A 23,920-nucleotide genomic window follows, 5' to 3' on the forward strand; every position below is an offset into this window, starting at 1 on the left:
CCATTATATGTTATACCTGACAACTTCTCATAATGACATTTTTTTAATTTCTACCCATTTACTTGACACAGTCTTTAGCTGCTTTACAGAATACAGTGATCTGATGCCAATACTGCATACACCTGCATCAACATCCTCTTGTTTACTCATGTGTACCATGAAGGTGCTTATTTCCACTCCGGTCTTTGAAGATTACACTTCTCTATTATTCCACCCTGGATGGCACACGGGTAAAACAGTAGAAAAAAAATCTGCTATAAATATTTACGAACATATTGCTGATAATATCTATCTAGTAAGAAATTGAATGCAGGATTTCACTATTTTTATTATTATAGGATTATTATTAGTACGGTGCTGCTATGATTCATAAAATGATTACATCTATAAATATTTTTATTTTATAAATATAAATTAAATGTTTACATTTTACACCTTGTTCCTACCATTATTTAAATACATTATGTGTCTACAATTCTCACACCAACTAGTTTCACATACAAAGTTTAATATTTAGTTTTAACTGATGAATTGATTAACTCGCTGTTAACTCTCACCCCTACTGTTATGTACATATTTGTATCTGTAATTATATATAGTTATATATACATATATATATATATATATATATGAAAAATAATTGTTTTTCCAAGGATAATTAATAACAGGTGCATGACGTATTGTTTGAAATTAGGTTTCTCAGGTGAAAAGCGGTCATTTTGTCCACTTAACGCTTAACTGTGGATATATTAAGGTTTGTGTTATATTCTCTTAATGCAATATATTTTGTATGTTTAATTATCTGTGAACACCAAACTGGTTTATATTAAAAGGTTTAGCTAAATTGAAACTAACGCCAAGCTAGAGAGTAGTTAAGCTTTAGCTACAAATTTGTGTTGTGTGTTGTGTTGTGTTATTCGTGGCCTGTTAAGTCAGCGTCGACACAAACACTTCCTGTTTCAGATCAAAGAATACTTTTATTGTGAAGCACATACAGGAAATGCGCTGTATCTGTCACTGCGTGTGTACATGTAAAACGTAGTTTTTTCAGCCACTTTTAAATGGTACAGTAAACCCTAGTATGTGCAGGATAAATAGTGCAAAATGGGTTCTTACTGCAATTAGTTAGTGGGATCCAGCAGCATCCACACATCATCAGTGTTTACATCATGTAGAACCACTACACATCTGCATTACAGACTGTGTGACATGGTAGGAGTATAATAACATTGATTTTTTTCATTTGTATAAGAGTGTTTCACATTGTTTGCAGTCATCCTGCCATGCACTAATATTTCTAAACAGTGATATGTAAAGTGATCTCATTGGCAGATGTTGGTGACCAGCTGACCATGAGTCTGAACCAGGTCTGAACCATCTATAACCCCTACCTTACATTCCTGAAGGGGCCATCTGTGCATTTTTAAGTTTAAATCTGTATAATCGCAGTTTTTAAAAAGCTTGCATAACCCTTCTTCTCACGTGTTGCTCCTCTCTCCAGGGCTGCCTGCAAATACTTATTGTGGATATAATTAACGTATGAGATGCAGAACAAAGCAGTAGAGTGAACTCCTGACCCCGTCCACTCTGGTTTAACAGGTTCTGACATCAAGAAATGAGTCTTGTGATAGTTTCCACGCCCAGCTGTTTGTGTTTGACAGGAGCCCAGCGGTGAAACATGCTGGACAGTTCATTATTCACCTGGTCTCATTATTCTCTTCCTTTGTTTTCGTCCCTTCTTCCCCTTCTCAATTGTGTGTGTGTGTATGTGCATTCCTTGTGTGGATTTGTGTGTGCTGCAGCGAGGATTAACCTAGTACTTCAGCTGATGCTGATTGGAATGACGTTCAACACTCACACAGACTGGCTTTTAACAAGGAGGAGAGACGGGACCCTGTGTGTGTGTGTGTGTGTGTGTGTGTGTGTGTGTGTGTGTGTGTGTGTGTGTGTGTGTGTGTGTGTGTGTGTGTGTGTGTGTGTGTGTGTGTGTGTGTGTGTGTGTGTGTGTGTGTTGAGGTAGAAAGAGGACACAGTGATTATAATGTAATGTTATTTTAATGGTGGGACTGTGTCTGTCTGTAACCGGGCTAACCTCTTTTATGTCTTATCTCTCTCACAACTCCACACACACACACACACACTGACTGTACTACTGTATTTGGCATTGTGCCTTTTGGCCCAGTCAGTTGCAGGTGCAGGTAACTGGGTTAGTTAGACCAGGAGACAGACTTAAATAATCTCCCTCACACACTCAAACACTCTTTATAATGTTTACCTTTCTCCTCCATGATTTCCTTCATCATTTTAATACAACTTATTCATGTGTTCTCCGCTTTTGCCCTCTGATAAATATGCATCCAGGAGTCTTGGATTAGGGGCAAGGATCTTTTTCTAAAGCTTAGCATGTGTGTGTTTGTGAGAGTGAGCGCATGCATGCTTGAGTATGTGTGTTTGTGTCTTAAGCCCGGCAGAGCAGAATACGGCCCGCTCTAAGCCCAGGCATGTGTGATTGGTGTGAATGGGTTTAGTCTGCGCCGATAGCCAACGTCTTGGACACTGGATGACCAGAACCTCCGTGGCTGCCCTGCTAAAAATATCAAGGTAAGACCACATTGCCTGTCTTTTTACTGCCTGTAATTTCATTGCCACCGGGTTCATCATTTATAATCGCTGTCCACTTCTAGGCTATGAATCTATACTGATCACCAGCTGTGTCAGATAAATGCATGTAGTGCGTGTGTGTTCACCAGGAGCCTTTTACATAAGATATTTGTATTATTCCTTTTTTTGTTATTTCCATGACCTCTAGGAATTTGGAATTTGACTTTTTATAATCTGTAAGATTTGTAGGAGTCATATTTATATTTTTTGGGGTTGGTTAGGTAAGTAGGGATATTTTATGATTTAATGTATAACTGAGAATGTGTGACTTACACAAGGACTAAAATATTTAGTTTTAGTTTTATTTCTCTTTCCCTGTGAGAAGGAGTCAAGGCAATATTTCATTGTCTAATAGTGTGTATTGATTAGTACAGTAGAGGCTCAGAGTGGGAAACCCATATAAACTGCTGTTTTACTGATTACCCATCAATTACTTATCTCTCTATCAGTTTATAATTAAAAAACTTGCGTGGTTTTAACTTTTCAACACTATTTCAAACTGTGTGGCACGTAAGAGCAGATCAGCTCCTGCTGTTTACTTGCGCACACAAAATGTCGGCATGAAGCCGGTCAGTTTTTAAGAAATCTCAAAATATATTAATACAACATAGGCCTCAACTCTCAGCTCATGTCTATGCTGCTTTTTAAATGGAACTTCAATTCTTTATTGTGTAGAGGTTTGGATAATTTCAGCTCATGCATTTATAGGGAAAGAAAACACTGACTTGCAGACAGCATGTGACATCCTATTAGATCAATGGGAATATTTACAATTCATGCCTATTATCAAGTCATTAATTAGATGGTAATGTCTGTGACTGAAGGCGGCCTGGAAAATGTCTCTCCACCACAGCATCGTATAGATTGTCCCCTCAGCCTAAAGGATTACACCATGACTGTAAAGGTCATTAGTTTGGGTTTAGCAAGATGCAAAATGCATTTCAACATAATCTGAGGCCCAGAGAACAATAACATATTTACCTCTTACCCTCTGATATATTGTTTTCATATACATAGTTTGTGTTGATGCATAAAAAGAAAGAACTTGCAGAACATGGTGGGCACTGAAACAGCAGCTTCTGAGTTTCAGACTTCATTAAGTTTCCGGTATAATAATGTAGTGTTTACTGTACGTGTTCTGATTGTTGCCGTCACTAGACCCAGATCAGCAACCACCTGTAATCTGTCCTTGCACGCATTACGGGTTGTCTTTATTTTTAGTGGCTGCACGTCACTGCGCAGAGAACATAGGATGCTGCTCAATCCCAGAGAGAATTGTCAGTCTTGTGTTTTAGTGGGTGCTGTCATGGTATGGTGAATGGTAAATGGTAAATGGTCTGTATTTATTTAATGCTTTTCTAGTCCTGATGACCACTCAAAAGGCTTTACAGTTTTTGCCATTCACCCACTCACACACTCATTCGTATCTATGTGCAGCACTTTTTTTAAATTTTTTAATGAGAAGGGGCAATTCAGGGTTCAGTATCTTTCCAAAGGACACCTGGGCAATGAGGAAGACTGGGATTGAACAGCGGACCTTCTGGTAAGAGGATGACAGCTCCACCCCCTGAGCCACAGTTTGGCAGTACAGCAGTTGATCAGTAGTCTGGAGTCTCATGTCCAGGACAATCTATTTTAGGATTATTTTTGTCATTTTGTTGTTATTAGATAGATCACAGTAGAGAGGCAGACAGGAAATGGTGAGGAAGAGGCAGAGAGGAGGCATGGCCTGCAGCACACTTCGCGGCTGGAATCAAACCGGGAACGCTGCAACCGCAGTATGGTATGCAGGTTTTGAATACATCAATATGCATATTTTAGTTTTATCCAAAATGCATGCACAGTGAGTGTGTCACAGTGATGTTCTTTGACAAGTGATGGTGATAAGGACGACAGCAGAAGGCAGGTGTTTCTGTATCTCTCTGGTATATAAAAAGGAATAGTAAGAACATGACCCAAAGGATTACAACACAACAATGAGTAAATAAACCTACATTACAAAGCAGCTATAATACAAGTCATATCTGAACATATAACAGAAAGCTCTTTTCTGCGTGGCCACATATGTCTGGGTCAGTCTAGAGTGACTGCTGTTTGTGTATTTCAGATCCGTGTTTGGTGCAGGACCCGGCCAGTGAACAGTTATGGTAGAATCAGGGTCATAACATAAAAATATTTCCTGTTTTATTTGTGCAACCACAACATGGCAGATGAAAGTAAATCTCTCCTTCAGGGCAGGTTACTCTCCGTGTCTTAATCATTGGTGCTGGTGATGTCTGGTCTCAGACTGCCCCTGAGTACGGGACATAAGGACAGACGTGCTTTTCTTTTCTCCTGAGAGTAGTTTCCTCTTTAAGTGTGACAAGTTCCATTGACTAGTTAAGTGTTGTATGTGCAGATGTGGTGGGAAGTGTTGAGACTTTCAGACTGGCAACTAATGCCCTCAACGGTTTTCTCCTCCTGGTTAGGGTTAGGGTTAACTGTTCTTTGGGGTTTTTCAAGCAGCTTGAATAAATTGAATAATAAGCTGTATGTAGCAAAGTGAGGGAATGTGGAGTGTGCATGGCATAAGATCCAGAAGAGAAATGTTCCTTTCATATGTTTTAATCATTATATTCAGTAATTCATGATTTGTTTTTTTATCAATGTAATAATTTGTTTGTAATTTTACAGACAGGCGTGCAAACAGACATAGAGATAGATGCAGTAGATAGACAGAAACACAAACAGTACAGCATGACCAATAAATTAGCCAGGTCGGCATGTGTGCCAACAAATTGTAAATGTTTTTGTTAATGTTGTTCGGTAAGAGTGTGCGCTACAGAAAGGCCAAACAGAGCTTGAGGTAATTTGGAAACAGCTTCTCCATTACATAATGTGTCCACCAGATAATTCTGACTCTGATAAGACTTGAAAAGTTGTTTATCGCTGAGATTTACTGAGAAAGATACGATGAACAGATTTAACACATTTTCCAGCCTTGTCACTTTTCACCTTGTACGAAATCCTCTATCAGGTATCGAACATGGACATTAAAATCAGAAAGGGGAAAGTTGACTAATGGTGCTGAAAGTCCAGAAATGATTCAGGAACCCCTGACCCTCAACTAGACCATAGGGTATGAGTCTGTGTTTAAAAAACATCTAAATTTCAAAAGCTGGCACGGAGCCCGACGCTTTATGAGTTGTTATAAAGCAGGCGCCCTCGTGGGATCTCTTGGGGATTTCAGAGGCAAAATGCTCAAGAGCTGATACACGGTTTGGTTCATGAAGAGAGTCTCTCAAATCCCACTTTGAAATATGGTTTTATTGCTCATTCAACGTTTCATAAATGAAAACAAGGATCGCTATAACTCTGCCATGATCGCAATTATAGGTTATGTAACAGGGGTATGCATGAGTAAGTGTGTGTTCATGCATGCACGTATGTGCTGGTGCTTGTCTAGACTTTGTGTCTGTAGCCAAAATACAAAGCTTAAAGACTTGTTGACCGCTTTTACAATTTGTCCTTTTTCATATTTCTCGATTTTTCTTTAAAATTGCATATTTATTTGTTGGGGGGGAAAAGTCTTCTCACAAATATTTAACTTAAATGTTGCGAGTTTGTCGCAGTCAGAGCAGAAGGAAGCTCACGTTTCTAATGTAGCATATAGATTACATTAAGTGGACAAAAACCTTGTCCATTAGTTTGTTGGTTTAATTGTGATTGTTTAAAAAAAAAAAAAAAAAGGTGTTTCTCAGAGAATAATTCCTGGAAAATCAGATACATTTAGGTGTGTGAAATTTGGTGCTTGATTGCATTAATGGTGACTGTTAGGCCTTGGTGATGGTATGCACTTTACTGAGTGTTGTACTAAAGCTCTATAACACATTTTAAACACAGTAGTCAGTTTGTAAATAGTCCAAAGGATGTATTCTCCTGAAAGCCAAAGTTTTCTTTTGAAATGTTTTTTGAGAAAATATATTTCAACTTTGAATATCTAAAGTGAAAGCAGGGAAATACTGGTTAGAAGAGATATGAGAAATGGGAGGAGGAAGCAAAGATTGAAGGATGAGAGCAGCGTGAAGGAAAAAAATTAGATTTGTTGGTTTTCCAAAAATGGAGTGTCAGATCTCCTGCAGGGCGTATGTTTGTGTGTGGCAGAAACACACACACTGCCACACAACTAGGACTTCCCCTGTCTGCAGTGTGTGTGTGTGTGTGTGTGTGTGTGTGTGTGTGTGTGTGTGTGTGTGTGTGTGTGTGTGTGTGTGTGTGTGTGTGTGTGTGTGTGTATCAGAGCTGTTCCACACTTCATTATTGCTCTTTGTATTATTTCCATATCAAAACAAACGTCAAAGTGTACGTGTCTGTGCTTGCATAATCTTCCTGCTGCATCCTCTTGTCTGCGTGTGTGCCCATCTCTCATCCAATGCATCTCTGCATACTGTACGTCTGTGCGTCTCTGAACGCAGTATGTGTGTAAGTGTGTGTGCGTGGTTGCAAGTCAGCGAGAGAGGGACAACAAGGGTGGGAGAGAGAGAGAGAGAGAGAGAGAAATGAGAGAGGTTGGAGAGCTCAATGAGCAGACACAGTGTCATGATGTGCTAGTGCACGCTGTTTCTCCGGCAAGTTTTTTACAACACCACGGGATTCTTTTAAGTTTTCCGCAGAAGTTGATGCTGCTCTTTGTGCAGGTTTGAGCTGCTACAGGTTCCACTTGTTCTCTTTTACACCTTCAAAGGTAACGTATGTGAGTTGTGTTGAATTTTGCTTTGCTGTTTAATTTAGTGTCCATACGGCGACGAATGGTTTGTTTAAGTTTAACAAGAGTTCACGGAGATAAGAGATGTTCTCAGAAGAGCGTCTACATTTTTAATTCTGTTTGTTTTCTTATGTCTCAATACGTTTTCCTCGCCATGTCCTCTTTCAGTCTATCTTTGCAGAAATCTTGATGTAATCTTTGTGTTCGCGCTCTCTTTAATAAAGTCGTCTTGCTGGAGGAGTAAAGATTAGAAAAAAATCTTTTTATATCCTGCAATAACGAATGAACAATATTTCAAACGTTGTTGTTATATTCTGTATTTTTCAGGTGGTGATTTTTACATGCAGGTCAGATTCAGTATTTCATCAAGTCATCTACCACTGTTTGCTTTTCCTGACTTTCTATTGAGAGGCTGTGTGTCAACGTATACAGTATGTGCTTTGCAGAGTTACCTGGAGATAGCATTTTACAGTTACATCATTTATTGCAGATTTACGTTCATGCGTATTTCAATATGTCCACACATTTCTTTCAAGCTGCTACACTTTTCAGATAGAAATAGATTTTCATCAAATGTAACTTTTCCTGTCAGAGCAGAAGAAGCGTTCTGTGCTTCTGTCAGACTGTGAGGATTCATTTGGGAAATGAAGTCATTGCTGGGATGAAGAAATTGTGATTACTTTCATCAGCGAGTAAAGAAATGTATGACAATGAAATGAAATGTTTGTGTTGGTTAGCCAGTGTTTCTTTTCCAGGTACATGTCAGAGTCTTTGCTGCGTGGTCGTCAGATGTTAGTGCGGAGTTTCCGTGACTTCTAAAACTGCAGGATGATTGTTCTTAATTAAGATAATGGCATTCCATGTAAATTGAGTCTTCCTACATTCTGGCACTCATTACTAATTGAGCTAACACTGTAAACAATCTAATCCACTTTTAAATGCTCTCTAAGTTTGACCCATTACTCATGTGGTAGCATTTTGGATTGAACAATGAGTATATGTGGATTTTTTTGGTTGAAAAGTGAATGTTGATTAGTTGTGTTTTTTTCATTCATTCAAGCCTTTCTCCTTGCTGAATTTAAAACTAAGTTAGCTCATAGTGTTTCATGAATTAGCTGTAGAACAGTTTGTTCTAGCACAGAATATCACCTAACGCACAGAAATGTAGCTTTTCAACTTAAAAAACATCATCTCTTTAAATCATAAGTTAGTATGTGGAGTTATCAGGGTTTTAGAATTTAATTCAGAATTACAGGAGAAATGTGGCTCATTCTCTCTGAAATAATGTCACACTGTCGGATTTTACCCAACGAATATTGAATTTATACAAATATGTGCGCTTTAGATAGCTGCTTGAATTAAATTTGGTAATGAGATGGTTTTCAGCCATAAGATGAAACAATTGATTAAGCTTGTTTCCTGCCGATCTATCATCAGTACCCAAAATAACTAAGGAACAAGCTGTGGAGCATATTTTAAAGCTCTGATATTTTGAGCATTTTTCCCCTCCGAGTGCTTTTGCGACATATGTCTACATTTCTACTTTTGTTTTTCTCATGTGTTTCCTGCCTGTTTTCCCTTTTATACGGCTTTGATCAGATAAGTATCGAAACAGGTTAAGCAACTGAGAGATAGCGAGAAATGAGAAACATGAGCGAAAGCCCAGTAAATCTGCGTGTTCCAGCACAATCCCCTCTTTTTTACTCTTCTTAATGAGACAGGTATTTCTCCTGCAATGTCTGTTTTACTCACATTAAGATTTAGCCTTTATTATGTAGGTAAAACACATAAGACATGACCTGATATGAATTTTCATTGTCATAATTCAGACATTTAATTTATATATTTACTGAAATGTAATGAAAACTGCCCTTCCTGTAACTCATCAGTGTCTATTCTGTCTGTCTGTTGCAGTTTGTCCCATCCCTGAGTCGTTTGTGCAGAAGAGCCAAGTTTCTCGTAACTTTTCTTGTGGCCACGTCCTGTTCAAACACATCTCTCCTCTTGCGTACCCTCTTCTCTCTCTCTCTCTCTCCTAGCTGCCTGCTCTTATTCCCTCTTGCTCAACACACTCTTACACATTTCACTCCTCTCCCACGTCCACACACCTCCCCTTATTCTGGCCCCATCTTCTGCTTTTGGCTCTGCTCTCCTGTTCCCTTTCTCCTCTACCTGTCCAAGAAGGAAAATAATTCCCCCCACACTCGTCCCACGCCATCACCGCACAACTCCATCCATCCCCTAACCCCTCTGTTCCCCTAATGGGCACCATATCAGACAGCAGTGCCACATTCCCTTTGTCGCCACTCAAAACCTCTCTCCACCCCTAACTGCAGCGCTAAAACCAACCTCAATACGACCCAATGGAGACGAAGGATATGATGATGACCAGCATGTTCTCAATGGACAAGGGGGAGAATGATGGAGAGAGGGATAAAGGGAGAGAGGAGGATGTGAGGGGAGAAGAGGAGGGGACGCAGCAGGAAAATGGCAGACTGATGCTGGCTGATGGTCTTGCAGAGAAAGGACCCAAGAGCCTGACCTCGTGCTCTGGCCAGCAGGTGTCCAATGGCTTAAATCCATCCACCGCTCAGAGCCCCAGGGAGGGACCGGGGACCGCAGCTTGCTCTGGGGGTACAGCCCCTGCACCTGGCGGCAGCACCAGCTCCCCCGTGCCGCTGGGAGGCCTCAGGACTCTAGTGGTCCAACAAACCAGCTTGGAGAGGCCCAGAGAAACCTGGAGCAAGAAGATGGACTTCTTGCTGTCCGTGATCGGCTATGCTGTGGACCTGGGAAATGTCTGGCGCTTCCCCTACATCTGCTACCAGAACGGAGGAGGTGAGGAGGCAAAAGATGTTTGAATTAGAGAAAATTGGGAGGTTGGGAGCGAGATAAGGAGCGGAGGGATTTGAGATAAGAGTCCATGACATCCCTTCCTGGAGTAAACAGCATTTCAAGGAGTAGAAAGACGAAAAGGATCTTTCATGGTTTCAATTATAATACACTGTAGTTCACAATATATGTAACAGCTGAGGTTAGTGAGTTTACAGCTCTGTAACTTTTTCCATAATTCAGTAGAGTCCTCTCTGGTACATCATCATTTCAGCAAAATAAATAAAAAGGATGCAGACCTATAAGGAGTCGTACAGTTGACGAAGCTGTTTATAAATAGCGCTTGATTTAGCTCACTTCAAGGTACGTGTATTTCCACAAAGTCTGTGTGGTCGTCCTCAGTGCCGCTACTACACAACCCTCACAGAGCAGCAAACAGGGCCTCCCTTTATACTTTTATTGAATTTGCAATACTAAAATCTTTGCAATTTCCTGTGTTCTGTGAGTCTCGCAGAGTGAGGTAGAGATGGGGACTGGAAGACACTTGATAGAGGCAACAGTATTAATTGTGGGTTTTTATGAGAACGGCTTCAGTCTCGTTCTCCGTGCTTAATAACCTGTCTCCCAGGCAGCTGCTCAATCAACCCTTATCTCTGCTTTCGGGTCACAAAGAGACACAAGCGGACATCTACACACTGGCTCGTCTGCATACACAAACACACACATGCACACAAAATATGTTGACAATCTGATTTGAAAAAAGAGAGATATGTTATCGAGCTCTGCACGTTAGGTTGGAGAGTACAAAGATCTGGCTGCCGTCCTGCAGCTCCTCCGTTTTTGGTCTTTTAAGTCATTTTTCATCACTTTTGCTTTCCTGACCTAGTAATAGCAAAGTCAACATTGCAGTAGTAGCTATTTTTCACTGTAGAAGTGAGTTGCTGTGCGATTCCACAGAGCACACTAAATACAGAGTGATACGAAGCTGGGAAAACAAAGCCTTGTTGTTTTTGAACGGGCTACAGTTATGTAAATGATAAGGTACTTACAAAGTTTAATGATTTTTACAGTTCTTGGTTTAATGTTCTTGGTTCTTGATTGCGAGTTCCTGAGAGGACTACTGAGATTACAGATATCCCATGAGTATAATTAAACTTATAATTTTCTGCCATAACTCTCTTTCCTTCTTTCTTTCTTTTTTTCCCCTCTTTTCTTAATGTTTTCATCTCCCCCACATCCATCCCCACATTTTTCTGCACTTAATCATTTCTTACCTCGACCCTTGTTTCCTACTCTTTATTTCTCTTCTCTCATATTGCCAAATTTCCCCACGTCTCTGTCCAGGTGCCTTCCTGCTGCCCTACCTGTTGATGGCGGTGTTCGGAGGCGTTCCTCTCTTCTACATGGAGCTGGCTCTCGGCCAGTTCCACCGCAGCGGCTGCATCTCCATCTGGAAACACATCTGTCCCATCTTCAAAGGTAACGGAGGGAATGGAAAGAAAACGGTTAACAGCAAGAGCTTGGATATAAAAGGAAGATGGTAACAGAAAAACTGGCAGTGAAAAAGCAAATAAAAGGAAGAAGGGTGGCGTTGAACCGTCAGTCTCAGAGACAGCTCATTTAACCTTCTTGTCCCCCCTCAGTACTGTTCCCTTGAAGAGCGTCCCCTCTGTCTTGTACATCTACTGAGTCGTACTGACTCTCTGTTATGGAAATTGTCACATTTCAGTGCTAAATGCCAGATGGTCAGAAATATGATGGTATGTAAATTGTTGTTGTTGCCAAATGTCACCCACTTACCCCCGAGCCACTTGAATTAGCTTGACAACACGACTGAACTTGGGAGTGATTGACAGGTGTCACATACGATTCACTTTTAAAAAAACATATATATATATATATATATATAGTAATTTGCAAGTAAATTGCATATAAAATGGCTTTTTACGGATTGAGAGGTTCCAAGGGCTTTTAATGTGACTTAGGTACCATTTACTAACTTTAACTTCTTATAGACCACTACAACTCTAAGCTGTGAGGAACCATACATGTGCAGGGGTTAAAACAACAGATTTCTACTGTAACAATAACCTTCTGACTCAACATGATAGCAGTGTAAATCCAGTGTAGGAAGTTTGCTTCGAGGTGATGGAGGACATATAGACCAGGTGTGTCGGGAATATGTTACCATTATCTCCAACAAGTCAGGATATCTCTAAGTTTAACTCTCTCTTGGTGTCCAATATAAATATATATTTTAAAATGTGCTGGTGCTTCGCGTGACTTTCTTTTTGAGTTACGTGAAATCCTTTCCTGCTCCGTGCCATCAGTAAGAATTTAAGTTGACCTCCCAGATCTGGTTTAGACTTGAGGCCAGTTCCTAGTATGTTATTTAATCATGTTTTGATGTCTCATGTCCTGCTCCAATAATTATTGAAATTGCTTCATGAAGGTCAAACTCTGTTAACAGATTGAGGTAAGATTTATGATTTATTTTGAAATGCCACTCTACAATCATCCTTTTTTCCTCTCACAGGGATTGGTTTTGCCATCTGCATCATAGCCCTCTACATAGCCTTCTACTACAACACCATCATGGCCTGGGCCTTGTACTACCTGCTATCATCATTTCGGCCCACCCTGCCCTGGACCACCTGCACCAACAGCTGGAACACAGCCAACTGCAACAGTTACATGTCCACCGACCACAACGTGTCGTGGTCCAACTCCTCCACCTCCCCCGCCGAGGAGTTCTATACGTAAGTGCATGTAAGTCGGATGTGGAGGCGTACGGAGAAAACTTTTACAGGAGGGAGACTTTAAGTTAAGGATAACCTCCAGAGAGAGAGAGCGAGAGAGATCACAGGGTCGGCTCTGCTGTTTAAGATCCCTGACTGATTTATCACCTCCCTTGGCTCCAAAATCCACCGACATCACGGATTGTGAAGACATGAGGAAGTGTTTCAGAATAAGAATCACTGTTCTGATCTGAGATGGTTACAAACACATGAGAGCATAGAGAGGAAAACTCTGCCAAGGCCCAACAGTCCCTTTAACTTTAATTAAGCCGCACCACACACTCATCGACATTCATAAATTATTCCCAGGGGAATTGGGGGAAATGTCAAAAAATTTCACAAGGTTAGAGAAAGTGAGAAAGCATTCGTGGATCCGTCCCTTTATCCAGATCTAAGCCAAAATCGAATGAGTTGGCCCTTGTCCCATACTTCTTGAAAGTCTTGAAAATCCATTCAATAGTTTTTGCGTAATCCTGCTGACAAACAAACATAAAAAACAAACTGACAGGGGGCAAAAACAAATCCTCCTCAGTAAACTGATCCACAGAAACTCATGGAATAGTTGAAGGTGAACGAATGCAAAATTAGGTGATGGAGCACCAAGGTCCAAATAGATTAACTAGTTAAGCTACATGTTAAAAAGCTAAATAAAAACAGGTTTGTTCCAGATGCAAACACCAGATTTATTCGGTCTAGTTCAAATTGTTTTTTGGGTATTTAATATGACCTTTAAGTCCTTGGAGCCTGTAGCACTTTTAATTCACACTTATTTTATTCTATCCTAGTATTTATAATGTTTTATTGTTGTGTTTTATCATTTCTTGTCTGTGCTATTTGTCAATATGATGCCTCTGTCTTAGAAAACTCACCCGAACCTGATGCATTCAATTCTTAACTATTAACTTTGATGTGAGGCAGACATCTTTCTCTTCTGCTGACTAATGGACAAATTATGCTGCAGGAGATACTTCAACATACTAAAACACAATCTCAGTTGACTTTAAATTAGCTTGCTAAAATATGAACTACCCCTTTAGTTTAAAGAGATAAGGGGCGAGAGGAAATGAATGTGGTTGTGTGTGAAAAAAATGAGTACGGTTCATTTGAGGAACTGGAACAGAGATAAGCAGGGAAAAGTAAACTTTTAGATGGAAGAGTCCACCAATCATAAATATCCTCTTTTATTCTCTTACTCTGCTCATGTTGTTTTTAGCAAACCTTGGCTTGGATTAAGCGAGGGGACAATTATTTTATTGTAACTTAAAACCAAAGGTCTGTCAAAACAATATCTTTCTTACTGCTGTCAGCCTTATCAGCTAATCACTCGCCTGTATCTGCGACTGTCCACTGAGACGGATTCAGGGTGTATCCATAGTTGACTTTTCCAAATGCATGTTATAAAGGTAACACAATCCGCAACTCAGAATGGCGCCAGAATTTCCTGTTTTCAACATAAATCGTGTCTCTGCTTTATCATCCGAGCTCGTGTGCTCAACCTGTGACCAGATGTCAACCTCACTGTTCATCACAAGGCCTTATTTTGTTTCTTTTTTTTCTTTTTGGTTTGTGTGAACTATTATATGATTTACAAAAAATGATGTCAAAGTCATCGTCTTTATCGGCTCTATTGTGTGTGTATATTGGACAATAAGTAGAGCACTCTTCCGATTATGTCTCGTCCACTTTATACCATGTCTTATCTCTTTAATGTTTCTCTCTTTCTTTTCTTTTTCTCTATATCACATCTTGTTCCTTGCTCTATCGTTTTCCTCTGCTTTTCAAATTTCCCAACATCCCATCTCTCCAACCTGTCTTTATTTTTCTCCTTCCCTCTACCTTCCTGTTCGTCTCCTCTTCTTTCCAACTCCCTTCCTGCTTCCCTTTATTCTCTCAAATCCTCCAATCTCTTGGCCTCTCCTCTTATGTCATTTCACTATATTTCCCTCCATGGATTATCTCCATGGATTCCTCTTCTCCCTACTCCTTTCATCCCTTTTGACCTCAACTCTTGTCCCCATCCCCTCCCACCAGTCGCCATGTGCTACAGGTCCACCTCTCCCCCGGGCTGCACCAGCTGGGCTCTGTCAGCTGGCAACTGGCCCTCTGCCTGCTCTTCATCTTCACCATCGTCTACTTCAGCATCTGGAAAGGAGTCAAGACGTCTGGAAAGGTAACCGAAGGGGCGCCTGCATGGCTAATGGGGGTGTCAGTTAGGGTGGATGGATAGATTGATGGACTCAGAGAGGCAGAGGAAAGAGCTGTTCTGCTGTCATGTCTTTGCCCTCATTATCGTTCGTCTAAATGGGTGAAGAGTTAGTTAGAAACGAAGTTGTGATTCGAATCTTGACAGTCAAACCTGAAATGAACAGGCAGAGTTGAGTTAACAATATCAGAAACTAGCCAAGACAAGACGAAAGGGTCATTGAGTGTAAGCCGATATTAGCCACTATAAGAGATCAATCATAGGAGGTCCGAAAAGTAAATCTCTTTTTTATGTTTCTGAATTAGGTAGTGTGGGTGACTGCTACCTTCCCCTACCTGGTCCTTCTGATCTTACTCGTCCGTGGTGCCACTCTGCCAGGGGCTTGGAGAGGCGTTGTCTTCTATCTCAAACCTGATTGGCAAAAACTCCTTAGCACTACAGTGAGTCAAAAGTTGTAATCCTGCAAGTTATTCTCTGATACCTCTTCCCCAACGCATACTTTCTCTTACCCTGCTTCTCTCCTGTCTTAATCCACATTTCTTTGTGTCTCCCCATCATTCACCATCGTCGACGTTCCACACTCCTCAAGGTGTGGATTGATGCAGCAGCTCAGATCTTCTTCTCTCTGGGTCCCGGGTTTGGTGTGCTCCTCGCCTTCGCCAGCTACAACCCATTTCACAACAACTGCTACAAGTGAGATTTTCCCAGTGAAACTGGTCTGATAAAGAAACTAAATTGTTCTACAGTTCATCAGAAATGTTAAATGTTTAGAATCATTTCATGGAGTCAAAGCCCTTTATCTAAAATATCTATGTCAGTGCCAGCTTTGATATCTATTCGTGGGTAGTGTTATAATGTTATAGTAGTGTTATATATAGTTAATAACGGGCAGCTGTGGCTCAAGAGGTAGAACGGGTTGATGGTTAGATTCCTGGCTCGTCCAGTCTGCATGCCTAAGTGTACTTTCAAGACTTTGACTTTGCTACTCAGGCTGTGTCGGCGGCGTGTGAATGAGTTGCATGACTGATAGACAAAGTGCTAGGTATAGAAGTCCAGGAAGAATGTGTGTGAATGTTAACTGTACTGTAAAGTGCTTTGTTAACACTATAAATTACAATTTGTCTGTATGTTTTTCATGTCGTCTTCCTCCCAACTTTCCCAACCTCAGAGATGCGTTGATCACCAGCTCAGTGAACTGTCTGACTAGCTTTTTGTCTGGCTTCGTCATCTTCACGGTGCTGGGATACATGGCTGAGATGAGGCAGCAGGATGTGGATGCTGTGGCCAAGGATGCTGGTACGATTCCACACCAGACTAAAACCCAATAGGAAGTTCTTACATAACCTCTCATTGTTGGTAAAATGCAGCCCAGATATGTATTGACAATATTGCATGAGAAATATCTGTAAGTGGATGATTTGGCTTCATGTATGTTTTCGCATTTATCATTGGAGTACTATTTTAGCTTCACATAAACTTCACTAAAGAATGAATTGAACATGACTGTTTTTTCTGTGTCCACCAGGTCCCAGTCTGCTGTTCATCATTTATGCTGAGGCCATAGCAAACATGCCTGCTGCCACTTTCTTCGCCATCATCTTTTTCCTCATGATCATCATGTTGGGTCTGGACAGCACGGTTAGTTTGCTCATTACTCATTTCTATGCAGAAGTTACAACACCCAAGTCAATGTTCTGTTTGTCGAATGTTCTAATGCAATCTACCTAATTCTATTGTTGCCTAGTGCCCTGCTGATGTGTGCGCTCGCAAACATGGAAACAGAGGTTTCATATTTGCCTTGTTACACAGGCTAATGCTTTGTTCTGTTTGACTCGTGTGTGTCTGCTGTGCTCCTTTCTCTATAATGGTGTTGGGTATTATTTGTCCTCACTGTTCCATTTGGGGAAGCAGTGGACGGAAACAATGTGATAGGACTTTCATATCGCTATTGGGCAGCGATCTTGTCTCCGTAAGCCTGTGTTTATTGGCTCGTAGGCAGCCAACTGGAGAGACCTGTAAGGCTCTTATCACGTTACTGATAATCAGAGTAGAATCAGCATTGGCACTGCTATGCTCCTCCGTTTTATGACTGAGGATATTACTGCGAAACGTGTCGTGTGCGTGGAAGTTGGGTCGGATCGGCTAAGCAATTTGTATCTTAATTTTTAGGGGGTGTATACTGATGAATAAATGTGATAGAACCGCTAGACTGATTATATTTGAAGACAAAACTCCAGCAGCACTTCTCAGAGGTATATAGAACAACTCTCATGTTCGATTGACTCGTCTCAGCTTGTGACCCTGATGAAAGCCTAAAGTTAAAGTTGTACCATGCACTTAAAGTGCAGCTGGAGTTTTTACCTCTTTTTAAACTTCTCTGAACACGTTGTGTCAGAAACATGTTCTCTGCTTGGGCTGATTTTACTGAACAGCTTCTTAGCTACATCCTTTTTTCCTCGACATCAGTTCATGCTGACAAATGAAAAATAACTTGAATATACTGTTACAGGTCAATTAATTCTGGGTATACCCTGCATATGTCATATACTTAGGAGCAAGTAGTATCCAAAGCAACATATCAATATCCATATACGCCTAACATGTCAAGTCTTCACATGCACAAGCGACCACGTATATGCATCCTCACGTACTGTATGTACATAGAAACTAAAATCTGTGCATGCGCTCTATGCTCACATATGCACTCACACGTTAGATGTCAACTATGACCAGTGTTATTTTTGTATACGCACATGCTGTGATTGATCTAAACCACTTCTGACAAGAGATTCAACAACACAAAGAGCTTCTCACCAAGACCTCATCATCTTCACCCACATGAGACCATGTAACTGAAGGCACTAGAGTTAAAATGGTTTAGTGACAGTATGTGTGGTGGTCTCCAGCACACTGCCAGAATTTTCTTTGAAGCCGATAGGCCCGAAAAGCCTGACTTTCTCTTTTCTAGCATATTCATATGGACCTGAGGATTATCATTTTACAGGCATAGTAATGGGGCAGCATAGAACCTCCTTATAGTGACTTGTGACCAAAAGGGTTGTACCGCCGAGCATTCTCAAAACATGTGTGCTAGGTTTTAGTTCACAAAGGTTGGCAACATCCTGATATCAATTCCATCCAGAACCCTCACAGATGCTGGGAGAACATGCAAAGTTCTCTCAGGAAGACCCCAGGCCAAACCAGGAGCATTTACATGTGCTAACTGTAAATGAGAAATGATCCACATGGTGTAGTCAAGAAGTGGCCTTTTCCCACAGCCCCAATCCCCTCTTTCTGAGATTCCTTTGCTTCCCATCTTCTTTATTTTTTATTCTGGATCCTCTGATGACTTCCTCTCTGTTTATTTATTTTCTTTCTCTCTCTCTCTCCCTCTCCCTCTCTCCAGTTTGCGGGGTTGGAGGGAGTGATCACAGCCATGCTAGATGAGTTCCCGCAACTCCTGGCCAAGAGGCGCGAGTGGTTTGTCTTCGGCCTGGTGTGCGTCTGCTACCTTGGGGCTCTCTCCACGCTCACATACGTAAGTTAAACGACCACTTCAAATACACGTTTTTCAATTTGAACATTTCTCTTATATTATAGCTCATTCAATAACTCATCCCACATGACTATCTGCAATTGCCGCTATTTAGAAGACTTTGGTCACATCTTCGAATCCCCTTGAGATATATCATTAACCAATAAAGAAGCTCATGCTGTTGTCAAAGGTACCTTTAGTGTTACTAATTTAATATTTAAAGGAGTGTAATGCAACACATTTCATTGAAGGAAATAATTAGAGTGGCCTGAATAATTTGCTCATGTCCAACTCTCATTATTGTAAGGAAATGAAGAACAAGCCTCCCTGCTCCTTTCTGCTCCATGTCTTAGACTTTGTCAGTGAAACCTGTTGCATAAGAGACATTTGTAAATAGTTTTTTATTTTTTTTATAACTCCTCCTCTGTGTCTATCTCGCCCACGTCGTGTCTCAGGGAGGAGCGTTTGTGGTGAAGCTGTTTGAGGAGTACGCTACAGGCCCTGCAGTCATCACCGTGGTGCTGCTCGAGGTCATCGCCGTCTCCTGGTTCTACGGTAAGCGGTCGAAATGACATTGAATGTGATGATTTTAATTTGGACCTATTTGGGACTTTGTTGTGATGGCTTGTATCTGTGTGGCTGCTCCAGGTACCAACCGTTTCTGCAATGACATCCAGCTCATGCTGGGTTTCTACCCTGGTTGTTTCTGGAGGGTCTGCTGGGTGGCAATCTGCCCCTGTTTCCTGCTGGTGAGGCTCATGCACAGTATTTACGCACACATGCACTACCAGGGTGCGAAAAACAAGTACATGAAGATTCAGCACATAAAGAAGCTTTCATTTAGTCTTTGCTGTTTGATTTGCTCTAATACGTGACCTCTGCTTCTGTTCCCCGTCACACGTCCAGTTCATCATCATCAGTTTCCTGGCCTTCCCTCCAGAGGTCAAGTTGTTCCACTACCACTACCCACAATGGACCACCGTCCTGGGCTACTGCATTGGGGTGTCCTCGTTCATCTGTGTACCTGCTTATATGGTCTTCCACCTGCTCACTGCCAAGGGCACATTCAAACAGGTACAGGTCCCTTCCTCTTTGCTCTTCCTTTCTTTTTGTCCATCGTTATGGTCTATATGGTTTCCCTCGTTCTCCCCTCTGCTCTGTCCTTCTCTTTCTCACCCATTTCTTTTCTAGACCTTTTTTCTCTTCCTCTTCCTCTTCCTCTCATTCTTAGCCATATCCTCCCCTGGCAGTTTTACTTTCATGTCTACAGCGACAGCTTCTGTTCCCTTCTTCTTCATTCACTGTCAGGGTCTACTCTCTTCTGTGAGACAAAGGCCAGAGATTAGTAATAAAAAGCCATGACAACTGCCAGGCCCCATGGAGATGACACACACATACACAAACACACATATACACGTAGGACATTTCCTGATGACACACACTGTCACACGCATCCACATTCTGCCGTGCATGTGTTGACTGTCACGTTACCAGATTGGAGGCTAAGGGACTAAAGGAGACTTTTGCTGGACTTTAGCATCCAGACACATCCTGACAAACTAAATACATCTAAATCAACATCATTGATAAAAACGAATCATCAACAATTAAAAATGTCTTTATATGACATTTTTTCACTTTCCAAGATACACTTTTTAAATTCTCGATTCTGTTGTGTACAATGTGGATATCCGACCTGGGTTCTGACTGGGTTCAGCCAAAAATGTTGAAATAATATTTGGGTTCAGGATGGGTTTGGTCGAGCTACCGTTTTTTTTTGCACTGCACCTGTCGGAAATGGAGAAAAACAACAGGCCTGGACACAAAAAACAGAATGCCTGTCTAGTTCGGGTCAGGCTTGATTAGATTTATCATGGACTTGGACAGAAAATTGCTTCCTCAGCCATACTCTACTGTGGGAACCTTGATAAAAAAATGTCAGTCATGTAACTTACATACGCACTGCAATAGAAAGCATCATAACTGTCATCATTATTATTGATATTATTACGTTGTTACTACTCTCTGAGATTTGAGAGGACATCAAACAGGATTGTAGACAGATGGCCTTTGGCTGTCGTCCAGTGTTGATACTGCTTTCAGGGCACACAGTGACACCGACACACACCATCCTCTCATGAAGACAGACGGGGCCGAGCGAGCGAGGTCCAAATTGAGTTTGAGTGTCTCTTTGTAGCAACATGGTAGCTGTTTGTCTTTTGTAACACTTGGCCACTCTTCACAACACTGAAGGTGTTGAAACCATTCGTTCTTTTCCTAAATCTGTAGCCAACCATGTTTTGATCAGTGTGTTTGAGATGAGCACTAATAAGAATGGTCAATTCATGAAAAATGTCAAAATGTAACTAAATCACAGTTTCTAGCTTCTCACATGAGAATGATTGCAGGTTTTCTTTGTCATCTCTCGTTGCAAACTGAAGCCCTTATCGATGTTTAAACTAATCTGAGAAAATAAATTACGTAATTTTTTTTGTTTTAGCCCTAAAATAGTATCCATAGTCTAACTGAAATGAGGCCTACTGCACAAATGTCCAAATATCACTGGACATTTATTTTAGTTTATAACTAAATTTTCAAATATTACAGGTCATGCATCTAACAAACCTGAATCTGTAGTATTCAGATGTTGTGCTTTAAACCATTGCCAAGTTAAAATATATGTATGACTCATTTTCCTTTTCTGCTGTTTGTCTCATTCTGTGTATCCACAGCGTCTGTTAAAAAGCATCACTCCAGAGCCCAGCTGTAACGACCACAGAGACTTCATTGTCACCAACGCAGTCTGACCAAGCGCAGAAGGCATCGCTGGAGCAACTTAGAGCGCCCTCTTCAGGACAAACTGCAAACCTACAGGACAAAGGGGCTACTTATCACCGTCTTTGCCTCTTTTTCATTCATCTCCTTCACTCATTTTTCTTTCTCACGTTAAGATCTAAGAAATAGAGGTGGAATTAGGTGGAGCCAGGCTGCAGTAGCTTCGTTTAGCTTCCTTTGGTTCGGTTTCTTAAGCAGGTTCGAAGGAGTTAGTTGGAAACCCAGAGTCCAGATCATGTTCACAGCTCCTCCACTCAAAAATCAGTCAGTGACCAAGCTTTTCTTCAGGTAATACGACTGTAACAGATATTTTATACAGTTACACACAGTATGATATAATCTGTGTTCATGTAGACAATATATAATGCACTCTCACTGGAGACACTGCACATTGAAATCAGTCAGACAAGGCCAGATATTTACATTTCAATACTCTCATATTATACTGTTACGTTATGCATTCTAATATGTAGCAAAATTCAGGTATCTTTTTACATCTGTTACTGAAGCCAAATATATGATATCTGTTTTGTTCATATTTTCAAAGATGTTTGGATATTGTAGTTTGTTGTTATGTTGTGTTGGCTCTCAGCCTGTGTTGTATGATGGCAACGTGGACGGCCGACGGATTTGCAATGAGATTTCCCTACACTGTGAAACGGTGTTTGAGTGTTTGAGTGTGTGTATGTGTGTGTGTGTGTGTGTATGTGTGTTTGAGAGTAAGAGAGAAAGACTGTTAAACCAGTGAAAATATGATTCACGGTCAGAACCTACCATATGTATTCCTCCTATAACTGCAATATAATATAATGTGTATTTATTTTATAATATATCATTGTTGTTATTTTGACTGTTCCTCACACTTAAATTGTGACGTGACATAGTGCTGATGGTCCACATTTCAATCTCGGTGACTCTCTTCATTCTGTCGTCCTACTGCATAACCGTCAGTAGTAGAAACCAAAACACGGATCAGAGCTAATAACATTATCACCGTTATCATAGTCTGGAAGTCAGCATTACTGCTTTTTACTTTCTACCAAAAATTTTGTGTGTGTTTGTGTGCACATGTGCCTGTGTGTGACAGAGTGTGTGTAACTGTGTGTAGGAGCAGGAGTTAAAATATGGCGAGTACTGTACATCTACATGTGTATTTACTAGTCAGTCTGGTATTGGTGTAATCTATCCTGTGAATACCTGTCTCCTCCTTCCATGGACGTGTGTGTGTGTGTTTTTGTGTGTGTGCGTGTGCGTGCGTGCATGTAAAAAGGAGAGGCAGTCAGCCCCTTAATGTGTGCATGCCGAGATGTGTGTATACTGTGCTTAAGTGTGTGTGTGTGTGTGTGTGTGTGTGTGTGAGTGTGTGTGTGTCTGTAATGTGATCTCCTGATGTCTTGTTAACAGCCAAAATATCTTATGAAGGAAGTAAACTCGCTCTCTCTCTCTCTCGTAGCTCTCACGCTTATATAGGATCTGTGTATGTCAATAAAAGACTGTATTGAGAAATACACCTGTATAGAATAAAGATATAAATATATGGGAAATAACAGATAATAAAGATATATGGAAATAAATAAGCTCTGTCATCCGTGAGTTGGTTCTTCATTTGTTGTTGGTCCCGTCAGTAAAAATTCACATTATTTATTATATTTTTTAAAAGCAACAAATCGATATCCATCCATCATCTATACCACAGCTTTACCCAGGGTTGGGGGGGGGGAAGAAGACAATCTCAGCTGACATTGGTGGAGAGGCGGGGTACACCCTGGGCATGTCGACAAATCAAATAGAAGATTACAAAGTAAACAGAACAATGATGGATTAATCATGTCAAATTAAGATGGATCCAGAACTGGAATATTGTAAATATATCTTACATACAGTACACAATACTGTACATGGTGGATGGATGGATGGACGAGCAGAGTATGATCAGCACCTAAATCTACCATTACTGGATGCTGCGCAATTAGTAAGTTTTAGGCAGTATTAAGATAATAATATCCATCCATCCATCATCCACTCTTCCACTCATCCATCCATCCAACCAATGATAATAAGAGATATAACTTAAACAGTATTTAAGTGCCAAGCTTTCTACATCAGTAGGTTCTTATATGTAGCTTTGTAGCTGCTGTGTCACTTTGTACAGAGAGTTCACAGAGTCACAGCTCTATTAGCCTCCCTCTGTGAGTCATAATAAGCTGCTGGCTCTGATTTAGTTCACAGCTCCAGTAAAACAGGACGACATCTGGGATCCAGTGTGTTGTCTGTGATAAACATATAAAAACAATCCCATCCTACGATGGGTT

The 23,920-nt window shown here is 40.8% G+C and overlaps 1 protein-coding gene across 6 annotated transcripts; it reads left to right on the forward strand.

Annotated features, from left to right (window-relative positions):
* Positions 1 to 2,289: 2,289 nt before the first annotated feature.
* slc6a4a (solute carrier family 6 member 4a) lies at positions 2,290 to 23,182 on the forward strand. 6 transcript variants are annotated; one of them, XM_035155501.2, is made up of 15 exons: positions 3,937 to 4,204; positions 4,330 to 4,444; positions 9,742 to 10,243; positions 11,582 to 11,716; positions 12,774 to 12,996; positions 15,067 to 15,205; positions 15,544 to 15,678; positions 15,828 to 15,931; positions 16,407 to 16,534; positions 16,764 to 16,876; positions 18,645 to 18,776; positions 19,229 to 19,328; positions 19,422 to 19,522; positions 19,680 to 19,847; positions 21,506 to 23,182. In XM_035155501.2, exons 3-15 carry the CDS (start codon positions 9,769 to 9,771, stop codon positions 21,578 to 21,580), a joined length of 2,028 nt encoding a protein of 675 aa, XP_035011392.1. In that variant the 5' UTR covers positions 3,937 to 4,204; positions 4,330 to 4,444; positions 9,742 to 9,768; the 3' UTR covers positions 21,581 to 23,182. The 6 variants fall into 6 exon arrangements, with proteins under 6 accessions (XP_035011393.1, XP_035011388.1, XP_035011392.1 ...); XM_035155502.2 differs by lacking the exons at positions 3,937 to 4,204; positions 4,330 to 4,444 and adding an exon at positions 2,290 to 2,601; XM_035155497.2 differs by lacking the exons at positions 3,937 to 4,204; positions 4,330 to 4,444 and adding an exon at positions 2,291 to 2,601 and having other exon boundaries at positions 9,320 to 10,243.
* The last annotated feature ends 738 nt before the right edge of the window (positions 23,183 to 23,920 follow it).

Source organism: Hippoglossus stenolepis, chromosome 4 (genome assembly GCF_022539355.2).
Source record: "Hippoglossus stenolepis isolate QCI-W04-F060 chromosome 4, HSTE1.2, whole genome shotgun sequence".
In the NCBI taxonomy this organism is placed as follows: Eukaryota; Metazoa; Chordata; class Actinopteri; order Pleuronectiformes; family Pleuronectidae; genus Hippoglossus; species Hippoglossus stenolepis.